The sequence below is a fragment of the Hoplias malabaricus genome, chromosome 14, assembly GCF_029633855.1.
Source record: "Hoplias malabaricus isolate fHopMal1 chromosome 14, fHopMal1.hap1, whole genome shotgun sequence".
NCBI lineage: Eukaryota > Metazoa > Chordata > Actinopteri > Characiformes > Erythrinidae > Hoplias > Hoplias malabaricus.
In genome coordinates this window covers 7711997-7729422 of record NC_089813.1, presented here as the reverse complement: position 1 = coordinate 7729422, position 17426 = coordinate 7711997, and the positions used below count along the sequence as shown (strand labels likewise).

At 43.1% G+C, this 17426-nt stretch overlaps 1 protein-coding gene and 1 long non-coding RNA gene across 2 annotated transcripts; one reads left to right on the top strand and one right to left on the bottom strand.

The window, feature by feature from the left end:
* Positions 1-5463: 5463 nt before the first annotated feature.
* On the bottom strand, positions 5464-16785 carry ido1 (indoleamine 2,3-dioxygenase 1). The gene is made up of 10 exons (XM_066644494.1): positions 16226-16785; positions 12874-12969; positions 12472-12591; positions 12181-12299; positions 10887-10901; positions 10448-10547; positions 9978-10095; positions 9794-9845; positions 9143-9291; positions 5464-6164 (listed from the first exon to the last, which is right to left on the bottom strand). The coding sequence occupies exons 1-10, from the start codon at positions 16316-16318 to the stop codon at positions 5770-5772; spliced, it is 1257 nt and encodes a 418-aa protein (XP_066500591.1). The 5' UTR covers positions 16319-16785; the 3' UTR covers positions 5464-5769.
* LOC136666364 (uncharacterized) lies at positions 6649-12992 on the top strand. Its single transcript, XR_010795359.1, has 3 exons — positions 6649-6776; positions 9174-9723; positions 12859-12992. It is a non-coding gene; the product is annotated as an uncharacterized lncRNA (long non-coding RNA).
* Positions 16786-17426: the final 641 nt, after the last annotated feature.

The window sequence follows — 17426 nt, the reverse complement described above, 5'->3', positions numbered from 1 at the left end:
AGGTGACTGTCTGTGAGGAGTGTGGTGTGTTCTCCCTGTGTCTGCGTGGGTTTCCTCCGGGTGACTGTCTGTGAGGAGTGTGGTGTGTTCTCCCTGTGTCTGCGTGGGTTTCCTCCGGGTGACTGTCTGTGAGGAGTGTGGTGTGTTCTCCTTGTGTCTGCGTGGGTTTCCTCCGGGTGACTGTCTGTAAGGAGTGTGGTGTGTTCTCCCTGTGTCTGTTTGGGTTTCCTCCGGGTGACTGTCTGTGAGGAGTGTGGTGTGTTCTCCCTGTGTCTGCGTGGGTTTTCTCCAGGTGACTGTCTGTGAGGAGTGTGGTGTGTTCTCCCTGTGTCTGCGTGGGTTTCCTCCGGGGGACTGTCTGTGAGGAGTGTGGTGTGTTCTCCTTGTGTCTGCGTGGGTTTCCTCCGGGTGACTGTCTGTGAGGTGTGTGGTGTGTTCTCCCTGTGTCTGTGTGGGTTTCCTCCGGGTGACTGTCTGTGAGGAGTGTGGTGTGTTCTCCCAGTGTCAGTGTGGGTTTCCTTCGGGTGCTCCGGTTTTCTTCCCACAGCCTAAAAACACATGTTGGTAGGTGGATTGGCGACTCAAAAGTGTCCGTAGGTGTGAGTGTGTGAGTGAATGTGTGTGTGTATAGCCCTGTGAAGGACTGGCGCCCCCTCCAGGGTGTATTCCCGCATTGCACCTAATGATTCCAGGTAGGCTCTGGACCCACCGTGACCCTGAACTGGATAAGGGTTACAGATAATGAATGAATAATAGTATCTAATTTAGCTAATGTATCTGTGGTTGGGAGTTATTGTTCTCCTCCAAGTGTGTTGAGCTGTTCAGTTCCATAAAACCCATTCATGGCAGTGATGTACCTTGTTGTAAAGCACTGAATTATACTGAAATTGTGCCAGAATCCTTTTTAAGTCATTCCCTTACGATGTTTGGTTCCTATCACCACCACAGTGAAAAAGTATGACTCTCGAAATGGTGCATTTCACATCCCACCACACTCTGTGACCTACCTATTATCAGCTTAACTGTGTGTTATATTTAACAAATGACCAGAATTCCTCTTTAGCCGTGTGTAATGATATTGGCTGAATATTCAGTATGGGGTCCTATGATGTAGCTTTTCCTGCAAACACTGCACAATCAGTGTGTGCTTTTCCAGGGCCTGGTTTAACATGATGCTTTGTGATCCTGTCACGTTCCTAAACACCCTCTGCTCTTTATTCCTATTCCAGAGATGGCTGTGGGATTGATGAGTGTTGTCCAGAGGGGTGTAACCTGCTCCTCCTTTGTGTTGTTTTTAATCCATCTTCCGCATGGGAAACTATAACTCAACTCAGTGATGGAAACCAACACCCTCCGCTCTCCATTAATCACAACCACATCACACTTCACAGCGAGGCCCGTCAAACGTCAGGTGAGGTAATGACGGCATCGAGGACCCCGTGTCGCACGTCCTGCCTCTGATACGTCAGCCCACTGACCGCTGAGACTGGGCCAAGCATAGTATTGGTGTAATGACAGAGCATTTGAACTGGGATCAGTAGATTCAGTCCAGAGGACGGTAGGATTGAGGTTAACCCTGTAACACTGAGAGCTGGCAAATTTGGCATTCAAAATACGGTTAATATGCACAGTTTCTATTTATTTAAACACAAAAAGACCAGTTTATTTTTATCTTTTGCTCCAAATGTCTTTAATTCAACATAGAAACAGTTTTGTGAGTCATAAGATGTGCAAAAGTGTTATATGTCAACACTGGGGTCAAAAAGCCCAGCGTTGTAAATATGTAAACATTTACTTAGTGACCCAGAAAATAACCCAGAATCCGGGAATCCGGAATATTTCCTCTTCATTTTACATGCCATAGATAGATAGATATAGATATATAGATGGATGGATGGATGGATAGATGGATGGATGGATGGATGGATGAATGGATGGATATATGGATGGATGGATGGATAGATGGATGGATGGATAGATGGATAGATGGATGGATAGATAGATGGATGGATGGATAGATGGATAGATGGATGGATAGATAGATGGATGGATAGATGGATGGATAGATAGATGGATGGATAGATGGATAGATGGATGGATAGATGGATAGATGGATAGATGGATGGATGGATATAGATAGATAGATAGATAGATAGATAGATAGAGATATATTCCCTAAGTCTCAAAGTGCTTTCAAACTTTTCAAACTGCTGTTTCACTGCTTAAAAAGTCTTAAAAATTATTTTTTAAAAATCCTTATAAACATTCCTAAATTATCCCAATTAATTATTAACTACTTGCTGTCTGTCCTTTAGCTATAAAACATTTAGAGGATACAAAGGGCGTCGGGTTTTGATGTCACAGCATCGTGATAATATCATAATAGCTGTTCAAAAAATGTATATGAATTATTTAAATTGATAACAATATTAAGCCAGGGGTGCAAGTGATTAAAGGGCTTCATCACTATCTTTTTCCTCCTCTTAAAATATGTAATACAGCGAGCTCTAGTGGAGACTGTTGATACTGCACTGACTCGCATGAGAAGACGTGCATTAGCAGACCCTGGAGTCTTGGGGTGGGAGGCTCTAGTATATACTTTGTCTGATGTGCAGCTGCTCTACAGTGTCCATCATGCTCTTCCATAGAGGTTACGCAAACTATGTGCACAACAGGACTGATGTGTCCCAAGTAGTTAAACCTTAACTCGCATCACTGAGCTATTGTTTGGATTTGTGTGATATTGGACACGTGTCATTTTTGAGATTTGTATTCAGGAGCCCCTGGGATATTTATAGATGTTCTCAACCTATTAGCAAATGTTAACAGAATGTTTATATCAGTAAAATGAGGAAAACTCAGTAATCCTAGGGGTGTCTGCACGTTTGGACACATTGTGGTAAATGTCCTGCTGAATGCAGAAGTGCAGAATGGATTTGTGTTTGTATTTTCTGAAAAGTAAATGCCCCAGGATTTTTTTTTTCGACCTGAGAAAGTGTGGACGTCTGTGGGTGAGAGTTTTGCGTCTCATCTGAAGGATGGCACCATTTGCTCAGTAGTGTCTCTGTCACAGTCCGTGTACCTTTCGCTAACTGGTTTTCCATTTCTTATCCAGAGATAGAAAAACGGAGAACTACTCATTTCCATATTTTGAAAGATACATATCATTGATTTAAGGAAAACAACCCGTTTTCTACTACATAATCCAACTAAATACAACAAAATACAAAAATGGATATTCATTCATTCATTATCTGTAACCCTTATCCTGTTCAGGGTCGCGGTGGGTCCAGAGCCTACCTGGAATCATTGGGCGCAAGGCGGGAATACACCCTGGAGGGGGCGCCAGTCCTTCACAGGGCAACCCACACACTTACTCACACCTACGGACACTTCTGAGTCGCCAAACCACCTACCAACGTGTGTTTTTGGACCGTGGGAGGAAACCGGAGCACCCAGAGGAAACCCACGCAGACACAGGGAGAACACACACACTCCTCACAGACAGTCACCCGGAGGAAACCCACGCAGACACAGGGAAAACACACCACACTCCTCACAGACAGTCACCCGGAGGAAACCCATGCAGACACAGAGAGAACACACCACACTCCTCACAGACAGTCACCCGGAGGAAACCCATGCAGACACAGAGAGAACACACCACACTCCTCACAGACAGTCACCCGGAGGAAACCCACGCAGACACAGGGTGAACACACCACACTCCTCACAGACAGTCACCCGGAGGAAACCCACGCAGACACAGGGTGAACACACCACACTCCTCACAGACAGTCACCCGGAGGAAACCCATGCAGATACAGAGAGAACACACCACACTCCTCACAGACAGTCACCTGGAGGAAACCCACGCAGACACAGGGAGAACACACCACACTCCTCACAGACAGTCACCCGGAGGAAACCCACGCAGACACAGGGAGAACACACCACACTCCTCACAGACAGTCACCTGGAGGAAACCCACGCAGACACAGGGAGAACACACCACACTCCTCACAGACAGTCACCCGGAGGAAACCCACGCAGACACAGGGAGAACACACCACACTCCTCACAGACAGTCACCCGGAGGAAACCCACGCAGACACAGGGAGAACACACCACACTCCTCACAGACAGTCACCCGGAGGAAACCCACGCAGACACAGGGAGAACACACCACACTCCTCACAGACAGTCACCCGGAGGAAACCCACGCAGACACAGGGAGAACACACCACACTCCTCACAGACAGTCACCCGGAGGAAACCCACGCAGACACAGGGAGAACACACCACACTCCTCACAGACAGTCACCCGGAGGAAACCCACGCAGACACAGGGAGAACACACCACACTCCTCACAGACAGTCACCCGGAGGAAACCCACGCAGACACAGGGAGAACACACCACACTCCTCACAGACAGTCACCCGGAGGAAACCCACGCAGACACAGGGAGAACACACCACACTCCTCACAGACAGTCACCCGGAGGAAACCCACGCAGACACAGGGAGAACACACCACACTCCTCACAGACAGTCACCCGGAGGAAACCCACGCAGACACAGGGAGAACACACCACACTCCTCACAGACAGTCACCCGGAGCGGGACTCGAACCCGCTGCTCCACCCTGCCGCCCAAAAATGAATATGAAAAAATATATATTAAAATAACACGTTTTTTCATTCCTGCTTGTGGCTAATTATGGGTTGGGCTGCAGATTTGTTTTTTGATGCGTTAGAAGAAATGAAAAAACCCCAATAAAATCTACATTCTCTGGTGCTGTTGATAACATACAAAATAGGGAAATGGGTCGGTCTCCGTTTATCTGTTGCAGGATTAGAAATGGAAAACTAATAAATGAAAAGTACACGAACCCTGTCACAGCACCCTGGCATTGGGGTCCATAAAAACCACAAGGACAGTGCCCCCTGTTGGACCAAGCAACACCATTTCCAGCAGGCATCCAGCCGTTCTTTAGAGGTCTCCCAAAACCTGCAGAAATTCAGTGGATTTGTCCTGGTGTTCAGGTGCAGTGTCCACTGACAGCGTAGTTCAAATGTGTGTTGTGTTGCAGTCTGATAAATGTGTTGTTTGGAGGAAATGTTAAGTTTGTGTATTTATATGTGCCCAGCTGTAGCTGAACGGCAGAACACACGCTGTTTACTGGTTTTCCTTCAGTAAAGCCGAAAATGAAGGGCGACATCACAAGCACTTTCTAAAATGAGATTTGTGTCAATGCGGCCAAATATCATCCAGGAATTGAGGCCTGTGGTTTGAGTCAAATTGCCCACAATGCGTCAAGGGGAAGCATATTTTGCATTTGAATGGCTTTTACATAAAAAGATTAGTGGTTACATTTAATGGAAACTAATGTTGATGGTTCAAATTATGGTTTGGACTCAAATCATGGCATTTTAAACACAAAGCGATGGCTACAGTGCGAGTTTCTTTTCCACTATAAGCACCAGGGAGAATCTAATGCATGTATTAAGTGAAACATTTTAATATCAGGCTAATCTACTTTGTGAAAGTGGGTAAAGTTATAGAGGCTTATATTAATCTGCTTGCTTGGCACTTCTGTTATGGGACACTCACTGGAAACCCTGGTCCTGAAGGTCTATTATCAGGACAGAAAGAAATGGTAGAAGAGTTATCATATAAAGTGTTATAGCAGTGTCATGTTAGTAGCTTCATTCCCTGTCCATAGTGTCCTTTAGGCCTCACAGGTCGCTGTCTACATCTGTGAGTCTCTTAAGGTTTGTTTATCTCAAACGATGATATTATAACTTTCTTGGATTTGTCCCTTACTTCTTTAAGGAAGCTCATGATTTCTGACCCTCCAGTCCCTCTTTCCTCCAGAGCTGTTGGAGCTCTCTTCACCAGATCCTGGTCCTGAGGTGGTGCTGAGCCGCCGCAGCGGAGTCGCTTGGCCCGAGCCGCTGGGACAGAGATGAAACACGAAACTATATTAATGTGGTAGCTCCTCAGAGCCACCAGACGATCCACACAGTGGTCATAAGCTTGCGTTAGAGACCCATCTGCTTGTTTTAGCACAAAGTCCCGCAGTGAGGGGGATGTGGAGATGTCCTCGATGAAGTGTCTGTGAGACGGAGGCATGTAGCTTCTCATTCGGATGAGGAAAGCACCTGGGTGGAGAGAAACGTCCATGAGATATTAGTGCTTGAAACTAGATGTCTCAAAATTGCTTTTCTGATACAGTACCCTGAAGCTACATTAAAGTTCACACAAACATCCCAGTAAACAATTAGCTGTTGATTCATTGTTGAAATAACGTAGTTAACGTTCTCTTAAGGTTGAAAATGAAAGTTGAAAAGACGTCCAAACACAGACATTGAAAAGACGACTTTTAGACGTATTTTGGACGTCCATTGACGTTATTAATTGGTCCCGAAATAAATTACTTGTATAAAACGCATTTTGGACGTCCACTGACGTTATCGATTGGTCACCACTTAACTAACTTATTAAGATGAATTTTGGACGTCCATTGACGTTTAAAAATATGTCCTTGACGGACAGACTACTTTTAGACCAATTTTGAACGTCCAGGGACGTTCCTTGTTTACTGGGAATACGCTTCTGTGTGTGATCCAGTGTCACTGCAGGGCTGAGAATGATCTATAACCCTGATAGATGGCCCTGACCATCGACTAACAGAGTGTAAGTGGGCTCAAAGTATGCAGAGCAACAGAGGGTCTAACATCTGTCATTGTAGAACTACAAACCGCACTTGTAAGGTGAGTAAAACTGGTAAAATGGACACTGAGTGTAGAAACAAGGTGGTGATCTTAATGTTACGGCTTATCTGTGTTTATTGAAGTGTCATATAGAGCTAGTTCACGACTGTTATCAAAAAAACACTTTTATGAAATTCAGCCGATGTTTTTTCACCATTTTCTACTCTCCAGTCTGTTTTGTGCTCAAAACTGGTCTAATGTGTTTTTTATGAAGCCCCAGTGTCTGTAAATGAATGAAAAAACAAACTGGCTCGGTCCGGTATGCTAGTGTTTTCTTCTCTCTTTGCTAATGGCTAACGGACCGGAACCGAACTGAGTAACTTGCTCTATTTCGCTCCATATGTGGGTAATGTTGTCTTATTTTTGCTGTTTCCGACCACTTAAGGTGGAAATGTTTCCAAACTCGGGAGACGGCTAACAGCATTAGCCAAAGTGCTACAAAACTAAACAACTCGAGTTTCAAATGAGTTTCTGTGGTAATTCAAACAGTGAGTAAAAACGTATAGACAAGTTCAACTTCAGCCTCGTACAAGCAACGGTCGTTCCCAGTAAACAAGGAACGTCCCTGGACGTTCAAAATAGGTCTAAAAGTAGTCTGTCCGTCAAGGACATATTTTAAACGTCAGTGGACGTCCAAAACGCGTTTTATACAAGTAATTTATTTCGGGACCAATTAATAACGTCAATGGACGCCCAAAATACGTCTAATAGTCGTGTTTTCAATGTCTGTGTTTGGACGTCTTTTCAACTTTCGTTTTCAACCTTAAGAGAACGTTGATTAGACGGCAGTCATCACCTTATTTCAACGTTGAATCAACGGCTAAATGTTTATAGGGTTATTTTCCCTCAACAACACCGCTCCACCTTAAAAGACGCGGAGCTTGGCGCCGTTTAACCCAATCGTAGACGTTCCCTTAAAATACAGCGTTACAGATGCTGCAGTTGTCATTGCTGACTCTCTGCTGTTTTGCAATTAAACGTGGTACAAAGTGAGACTGCAGTTGAACCGTGCTGTGACACAGTAATTACAGCGGGTGTCTCATTTGACAGTTTGAAGTGTTGGGCAGTTCTACATCTGTACGACACATGTTCAACTTCTGTGAAGACTGACACAGCGGTTTAGTGAACTTTATATGGGTTTTATGTTCCCTAGAATTACACCATGTTAATCAGCATGACATTCTTTCATCATTTTCTTTACTGCCCTTCATCCCATTGATCCTAAAACTGCTGCTCAGTTCTGCCTTTTCAAACTTTAACAGTGGGGGCCCTGAGAACATTGTATACTACCAGAGATGGAGCAACTAATTCTGAGGAACCAATAATGCATGTCTGTAATGTGGTTTCTTTTTATATAATAGCATTTTCACACCTGTTACATTTAAGCTCAGCAGTAGTACCTTGTTATTTATTGGTTACAAACAGGAATGGGAAATGGTTAAGATTCTGAAAAGCCCAAGAGTGGTGGGGCGGGGTTTCAGGACATTGACTGAAGGCCTTCCGTGTTAGAGTAAGCACCAAGGTAATTAGGAAGAGAAACCAATTCTGTGATGAATAACCTAACTCTAGATCTTAAGAAGTGGATATGACAATTCATACTTTACATTATAAACAAATCAGGCATGATGGTGAAGTAACCAAATTTGTACATGTTTAGATACAACTGTGATATGTGAATGGATAGAGATATACTAGCTGTTTGGCCATGCGTTTATATGTAGACAACTGTCTGCGTTGTGAACGTAACTTTTCACATACTTCCACTAGAGGGCAGACCAGAGAAAGATGCAGGTAATTGCAGACTTGGCTCTGACACAGCCTTCTTCAAAACTTTCCTCCATCGTGATGCTAGTACAAGTAGAAGACACAGAACCAGACTGAAACAGCCACAGCAACAGAAACACTGAAAACCTGCAGCACCCAAAAGAACACTCAGAGGAAACCCACGCAGACACAGGGAGAACACACCACACTCCTCACAGACAGTCACCCGGAGGAAACCCACGCAGACACAGAGAGAACACACCGCACTCCTCACAGACAGTCACCCGGAGGAAACCCACACAGACACAGAGAGAACACACCACACTCCTCACTGACAGTCACCCTGGAGGAAACCCACGCAGACACAGGGAGAACACACCAAACTCCTCACAGACTGTCACCCGGAGCGGGACTCGAACCTACAACCTCCAGGTCCCTGGAGCTGTATGTCTGTGACACTACCTGCTGTACCACCGTGCCGCCCCCAATTCACTAATACTTGTAAATTGCATTTAGAGTTTTGAAAACTGATCAGAATGCTTACAACTGTTTAAAAAGGTTTAAATCTGCATTGAATAGCGAATCAGAGGACCATCTCTTACCACTCTTCTCCTTGTGTTTGATTCCCAACAGCTCATCGAGGCAGTGTAACAGACTGCTCTGAGCAGCACTCCCTCCAGAAAACTCCAGAGGCTCATCCTTTACCCCCTCGTACACCAGCCCCTCCGCCAGAGTTGGGTTGTCCTTCCACCTTAAATATGCACGGGAAGAAACATCTGGTGAAGACCACAAGCCAGGTGATCCACCTCCTGACTGTGGGAGGAGCACCTGAAGGAAATTCATTCAGACACAACTGTGGCTTCCAACCCAGGACGCTGAGACCTCTGTGGTATGGACACTACTTGTGGTGCCACTGTGCCACCCCATAGTCCCCTTGTATTTTACATTGGACCAGGAGCATCCAAACCCTTGCACCCATCTCTACTGACGTTCCTGGGTTCTGAGTCAAACATCTCAGAAATGCCAAGTTCAAGTTACACAAGCAGTGGTGAAGCCATGCATTATCTCCATCTGTCTATGGCTTTCTTTTCTGCTGTATTTCTCTCTCTACAGAACTCACCATGTAAATAATTACATGAACTTAAGTAACAGCGCCCTCTACAGGATCAGCTCCGCAATACAAGTACGTGCACATTCATTCCACAATAATACAGATGTTTAAAAGAAACAGGTCAATTTAAAATCATACTCACCCTGACAGGAAGATCCTCATAATGCCATAGAACACCAAAGGATCCACATAACCTGAAATATAGAGATTATTGGCCAGTGTTTGCTCTAATGTGTCAGTAAATATTATATGTATTGTCAAAGAAAAAAAACAAAAACAGTATGCCCAGTGATTGATATGGCACAATATAATGAGCGCTACGTTACTGTGCATTAGTTTGAGGGCCTCCTTCATGCTGTCTATGGCTTGACTGACCACTTCCAAAGCTCTGGTTACTACGGCAACATCACCAGCAACAACACCTCTTATCACTTCAGGAATAGCCTGCAACAAGAAACACCATCTGCTTCAGTGTGTGTAACTTCACTGCAAGCCCACAGCCCAGAGCTAGGGGCTTTTGACCTTCCAGCCAACACTTGGTAACGGGCGTGGTGCAGCTCATTTGCAGCTACTTCAGCGTGACCTCTTTAATTTCATGCGTATTTATAGATATTTCACAGCTGTAGGTGTACAACTGAATACTTTACGGTAGCTGTATTCACTGATAAGTGATGTCTATGAACATGTGGACGTAAGATTAACTGTAGTAGTGTTGGTTTTCCTGACGTCACAAAAGGAAACACAGTAATTGTACAGAAATCTATTGTTATTCTATAAACATTTAAAGGTGCTGGACCTTCAATCCAGGAACAGCAGCCAGTTCCACCATCAGAGTGACCAGGAAAAAGCCTCTTGCACTGTCCCCACCAGGAATACTATACACCAGCTCCAGGTTCCTGACAGGACACAAAACATGGCTACCAGTGAGATCTACAGGCATTACAGGGGTCCTGTGTGGGTCCTGACCATGGAAGACCAGGGGGAAATGGGGCTAATGAAGTATGCAGTGCAACAGATAGACTACATCTCAAGATGGTCAGTGGGGCTGTTAAATTAGACAATGAAGGAACATGGAGGTGGCTTATCAGTTTATTAACAAACCTGTGAGACGTCTTTCACCACCAAAGACACCGGCTCCACTCTTGTGTTATGGTATTAGTGTGTCTCCCTCTGCTGGCCACTGTTAGTTACAGCCTCTAAGGATTTTTTTATTATTATTTAAAGGGGATACTTACTCGATGTCCATTGGACTGGAAACAGAAGGGGTCCACACATGAAAACAAACATAAATAAATGTTATTAGCATTGTATAAGCATTAGCATTCTAACACTAACTGCACATTTATTAGAAACCCCCTTTGTTTCACTGAGGATTGTGAGGAGTGTGGTGTATTCTCCCTGTGTACGCGTGGGTTTCCCCCGTGTGCTCCGGTTTCCTACAGTATGCAAATTTAAAGTTAAGGACTGAATAAATCTATGTGTGGCACTCACCGGTCAATTAATGAATTTATAGACCAGGGACAGGTGAGTGCTACACATAGTAGGTTTGTTCATTTCTTAACTTGACTAATTATTAATTCGTGACCTGTATTATTTATGCAACACCTTAACAACCATTTTGGATACCATAGCTACAGCTGAGCAACATTTTAACAACCACTTTGAATACCACTGCAAATGCTTAGCAACACTTAAACAATAGAAAAACAACACATTAACAACCACCTGGGAAACCATATCTACCATCTAGTAACACTTTAACAACCACCTGGGATAACAAAACCACACCTTAACTACCACCAAGGTTACCATAGCTACAGCCAAGCAATACCTTAGCAACCTCTTTGAATATGATTGCAACTGCCTAGCAACACATTACCAACAAGCTGGGATACCATAGCAACGATTATCGCAACACTTTAACAACCTCATGTAACACCTTAACAACCACTTTGGATACCATAGCTACAGCTGAGCAACATTTTAACAACCACTTCGAATACCATTGCAAATGCTTAGCAACACTTAAACAATAACCTGTGATGTCATAAGAGCAATGGAAAAACAACACATTAACAACCACCTGGGAAACCATATCTACAATCTAGTAACACTTTAACAACCACCTGGGATAACAAAACCACACCTTAGCTACCACCAGGGTTACCATAGCTACAGCCAAGCAACACCTTAGCAACCTCTTTGAATATGATTGCAACTTACCAACAAGCTGGGATACCATAGCAACGATTATCGCAACACTTTAACAACCTCATGGGACACCATATCAACCATCAACAACAGTTAAAAAGCACATTAAAAGTTACGGCAGTGGTAAAGACACCTCTTAGAAACCTTTCTCAAAAACAAAAGCCAAGCCGGCCGTCTCCAAGGTCTTCAAGAACTTTACCCATCGAATTATTCACTTCTTACTTATATAATTTATTCAGTAACTACAGTAGTTTTGGTTAATGGCGTTATATACTTAAATTCCAAGAAATTGAAATGTATTTTTGATGAGCTTCATACCCATCTGGGTCTCTTTTTCTCCAGTTCGCCAAAACCGCATCAGCATGAGTGAGAATGGGGGGCAATCCCAGTTTCTGAGAAACATTCCAGTATGGGACTGCCAGATTCTGAGGGAGAACCTAACACACACACGATTCAAAGATGTTGGATTATTACACATCGCTGCTCGCATGTCGCCACTCTAAAGAGCAATAACCGGAACATTCAGAGACTCCTAAACAACTTGATCTTTTGATTTGGTTTGATCTGATTTACTTAATGCTAAGTGTCCCTTTGATGCTGATGCAGTACCTTGACGGGTTCTTGTTCTCCTTCCTGCCACACGTAGCCCATGGTTATGACGCTCAGAGCCAGGTGAGCCAGCCGCAACTCGCCATGACTCTGCAGGGAGTCCGTGTCCAACAGAGGCAGCTGCACATAGGTGACACACTTTAAACTAGAGCCACTCATGACCGCTGACAATAAAATGATTCGCTTTCATTGTGAAGTGACAAGTTTGAACGTGACTGAATATAAGATGTATACAAAGGAAATGGACAAAACAGTCTTTATAACAGCTCTCTGGTGTTGGAATATGAAGAGGAGTATCTGTGTCGTTCGTTATGAAAGGCGTGTGTCGTGTTAATTACGGCAATAAGAGCAGCACTCTATAGTAACTGTGTTCAAAATGTGTTCCAGAATACAGATGCCTACCTGATGAACACTGGAGCGGAGGGAGTGTGTAGAGATGAGGTCACTGACCCGTCCAGCAATGTCCATCCAGGGCTGGAAGTATGGTGGTAATTTTACCTTAAAAAAAAAAAAAAGATTTAAAGACTCATTTGTTATGATTAATTACAGTGTAGCTGCATTATTTTTATATTTGACATCTATAACATCTATAAAAGCATATTCAAACATGCTCACTGGTGTTATAACACATGTCACTGCTTGGAATAAGCCTCTACAGACGTTGACGTGTGTGTGTGTGTGTGTGTATCTGTTGTCATGGATGGGTTTATGTAGGCGATCCCTAACCTTATGATCAATGACTAATATTCGTATCGCAGTGTCTCATGATGTACACATGATACGTCCAGTTTGAATCATTCTGGTGGGAAACGCCTCCATTTTTTAATCAAACTTTCCTGTAAATTTGGCTTCCCTCTGGGACGACAGTAACATGTGACTCTAACATTAAGCAACGCCACTGCAGCGTGGGGGGATTTCTCCACTGTTCTTTAATACGGTTTGTTTGAGTCATTCATAAAGAAAGTACCATTTTACTGTTGATTTTCTCACAGAAAACAAAGGAACACACCCTCAACAGGAAACAATGTTAGATTTGATTCATTTTATTCCACGATATTTATATGTTTGGGTGAGATAAACATTAAACATGTCATAGATTTTTGCACAGGCAACAATTCCTGTTGTTTTTCCACATAAATGTGTTAAAACTGTGCAAATAAATCGTAATTGTGCTTTAAAATAGACAGAAGTGTGTTCTCTCAGAATATCAACCCAAATGTCATTAGCATAACAGATAATAGATAACAGAATGTTATACCACAGGAGTGAGTGTGCACTGATCTCAAAATGAAGCTCCATTACTTGTTAGTGACATTAGCCTCGTTGCTCCAGTGGCCAGTCCCTTGCTTTAAGAGGCTCACTACCGTAAACAACAGGTACCTACCAGAGGCCGAGGCAGAACAAACCCATATTCCTCAGATATGTGATAATTCCTCAGAGATAGTCGTCTCTTGGCGTCCACACCTTCAGCTTCCATCTTAAATAGTGACTGAATATAAACCTGAGTGAAGCATGCACCACTGGCTCCAGACTAAATACACAGCTGAAGTATTTCTTTGTTATCTTTGTTCCTAGTCGTTCTGTGTTTTCTGTTTCTATTCCTCTTCTCTTTCTGTTCGCCAGGCCTGTTTTAATCTAATGTATATCTCTGTAGGCCAGAGAGCATCTAGTGGGAGGGGCATAGAGGCCGGACATCAGTAAGTAAGTGGATATCAGCAAGTGGGAGGTCAAGGTTAGGGTTAGGAATAGGTTTAGTGTTGGGTTGTAGCCCTTTTAAAATGTCGGTGAGTGTCATTTCAAGACCAAAAATAAAGAAAAGAAATAATTGAATGTCTGTTGACAAATTGAAACACCACTGATGCACTAGTTGAAATAGCATTTTGCAGCAGAGGAAACCTGATTATTGATGAACATAAAGTACGCTGCTGAAAAAGCCAGTTAGAATGTTCATGCATTAAACACTGCAGTATTTAACACAGACTGAATTGATGTTTATGTTCTTTTCTGACATTTGCTGCAATGATAAATATTGGGGAAACATTAAACATGTCATAGATCTTTGCACAGGCAACAATTCCTGTTGTTTTTCCACATAAATGTGTTAAAACTGTGCAAATAAATAGTAATTGTGCATTAAAATAGACAGAAGTGTGTTCTCTGTCAAACTCAAGGCCAGTGGGCCAAATGTGGCCCGCCGTGTCATTTGATGTGGCCCGCAAGAGCTTAAGCGATCTGACTGACTGCAATCTAGTGGCTTAATGCCGTCGCTTCACGGGTAACAATCGGCATGAACTGTGGGAAATGGAGTTTATGGTCAATGCACGCTTTTAGACTTAATTAATAATTATTTCGTCACTAATTCTAAAGCGTGTGTTGACCTTAAACTACATTTCCCACAATGCATTCCCCAATTATGTTGCCCACCAAGTGACGGCATTCCACCACTAGATTACTCCATCCATCCATTCATTCATTAATTGTCTGTAACCCTTATCCAGTTCAGGGTCACGGTGGGTCCAGAGCCTACCTGGAATTATTGGGCGCAAGGCAGGAATACACCCTGGAGGGGGCACCAGTCCTTCACAGGGCGACACACACACACACATTCACTAACACCTACGGTCACTTTAGAGTCGCCAATCAACCTACCAACGTGTGTTTTTGGACCGTGGGAGGAAACCAGAGCTAGATTACTCTTCAATGTGATTTTTTCAACAAGTGGAATTAAGAAATAGCTACAAACATTGATCCCAAAATGTCCTGGAAAAGAAAAATTAATGACGATGGTAGACAGTTTGAAGAGAGATGGGAAGGCGAATACATGTTTGTGCTTCAAGGAGAAAAACCGGTATGACTTTTGCGTTATGAGGCGGTGGCATTTGTCAAGGAGTACAATTTACGTCTGCACTTTGACACCAAACACGGAGCTGAGTACGCCAAAGTTAGCCTTCAAGAAAAGCAACATATTGTACAAGAACGAAAAGGCAAACTGCGATCGCAGTGGAATGTTTGGCTACGGTCCAAAACGACGCAGCTGTGAAAGCTAGCTTTATTGTAGCTGAAGAAATCGCTTGCGCGTCTATTTTTGAAGCAGTGTTTGCTGAAGGTCATAACTTGTGTTTGATGATATTTTTCTTTGTTCACTTGGAGAGTTTGATCGTTGATTGATGGAGTAATATGAGTTTCTTAACCTCACAAATGAACAGGATTTATGTTGTTAACAGAGCAACAAACAAACATATTTACATATATGCAAATATTTATAAGTTGAATAAGTAATAAATTCAGAGTTATTAATTATTAAGAAGAACCCTTACATTTATTCTACATTATACTTGATTACATTTAGTTACATTTATACGGTCTGACAGTTACATCTGGCCCCTTGAGGGCAACCATTGTGCTGATGTGGCCCTCTGTGAACATGAGTTTGACCCCCCCGTCTCAGAACATTAACCAAACAATGTCATTAGCATAACTTTTACAGATGAGTGTAAATGTCATATAGATACCCCATGGACGACATACCGTATCTTCACATACCTGCCTTCAAATGTGATGAAATGTCAAGGAATTATAATAAAGCAACCAATGAGAATGCTCAAAAATAATAACAATAATTGTTATTGACACTTGTTAGTGACATTAGCCTCGTTGCTCCAGTGCAAAATTAATTACTGCAACAATTGTATTTTTGATTCCTGGCCAGTCCCTTGCTTTAAGAGGCTCACTACCGTAAACAGCAGGTACCTACCAGAGGCCGAGGCAGAGCAAACCCATATTCCTCAGATATGTGATAATTCCTCAGAGACAGTCGTGTCTTGGCGTCCACACCTTCAGCTTCCATCTTAAACAGTGACTGAATATGAACCTGAGTGAAGCATGCACCACTGGCTCCAGACTAAATACACAACTAATTCTTTATGCTCCTTGTTCCTAGTCGTTCTGTGTTTTCTGTTTCTATCCCTCTCCTCTTTCTGTTCGCCAGCGTGAACGTCGTTAGACCTGTTTTAATGTATACCTCTGCAGGACAGAGAGCATCTAGTGGGAAGGGCATAGAGGCCGGACATCAGTAAGTAGGTAGGTACCAGCAAGTGGGAGGTCAATGTTAGGGTTGGGAATAGGTTTAGTGTTGGGTTGTACCTCCCACTTGGAGGTGCCTCCAGTCTGCGGAGCTGCCCTTCTCCTTTTATGGGGGCTGTAGCCCTTTTAAAATGTTGCTGCATTTTTTTTGTAAATGCAGCAGTTCCTTGTGGCTTTGCTTAATCTGAACCACGTCAAAGACATTTGCTGCAATGAGGCAGTAACCCCCAGGACCCCCATGGGGAAAGCTTAGTTAGCCCCTTAATCATTAATCTTTACCACTGGTCCATCCTCATGGGCCTTGACCAAGGACCTTTCACCAGTCACCAACACTTTTCAGAGGCTTTCTGTATATAATTATTAACAAAACTGTACCATGTGACATCAAGAGCTTTTTTTTTTGTTAATTGTGATGTCATTTTGAATCATTTTTTGAACTCTTTGAAGAGTAAATGTATTAAACATTTCTTGACACGTGGAATTCATTTCTTGTGATCTCAGAATGAACTGCTATTCCATTTCTATTTTTTAATGTTTATTATGGTATTATTATTCAGTTATATTTTCAGTTTCAGTGAGTCATTGCTTTAGCATTGTCGCTCCAAGCTGTAAAAGCAAGCATCAAGAAAGGAATGCTGCAAATGCCATGCAGTGGAACATATTTTAAGCTTCATGAGACATTACATCAAAAAAGTTCAGAAAGTAATAGGGTCAGCTGTCTGGAGCAGCAGCACATGAGCCTAAGATCACCGTGTCCAGTACCAAACACTAGACAGAGGCCAGTTAGGGTTAGGGTTAGTTTATGAGGCGGAATGTCACACACACACACAGAGACTCTGAAGCCTTTACAGAACTGTAGAAGCAGAAGTTGA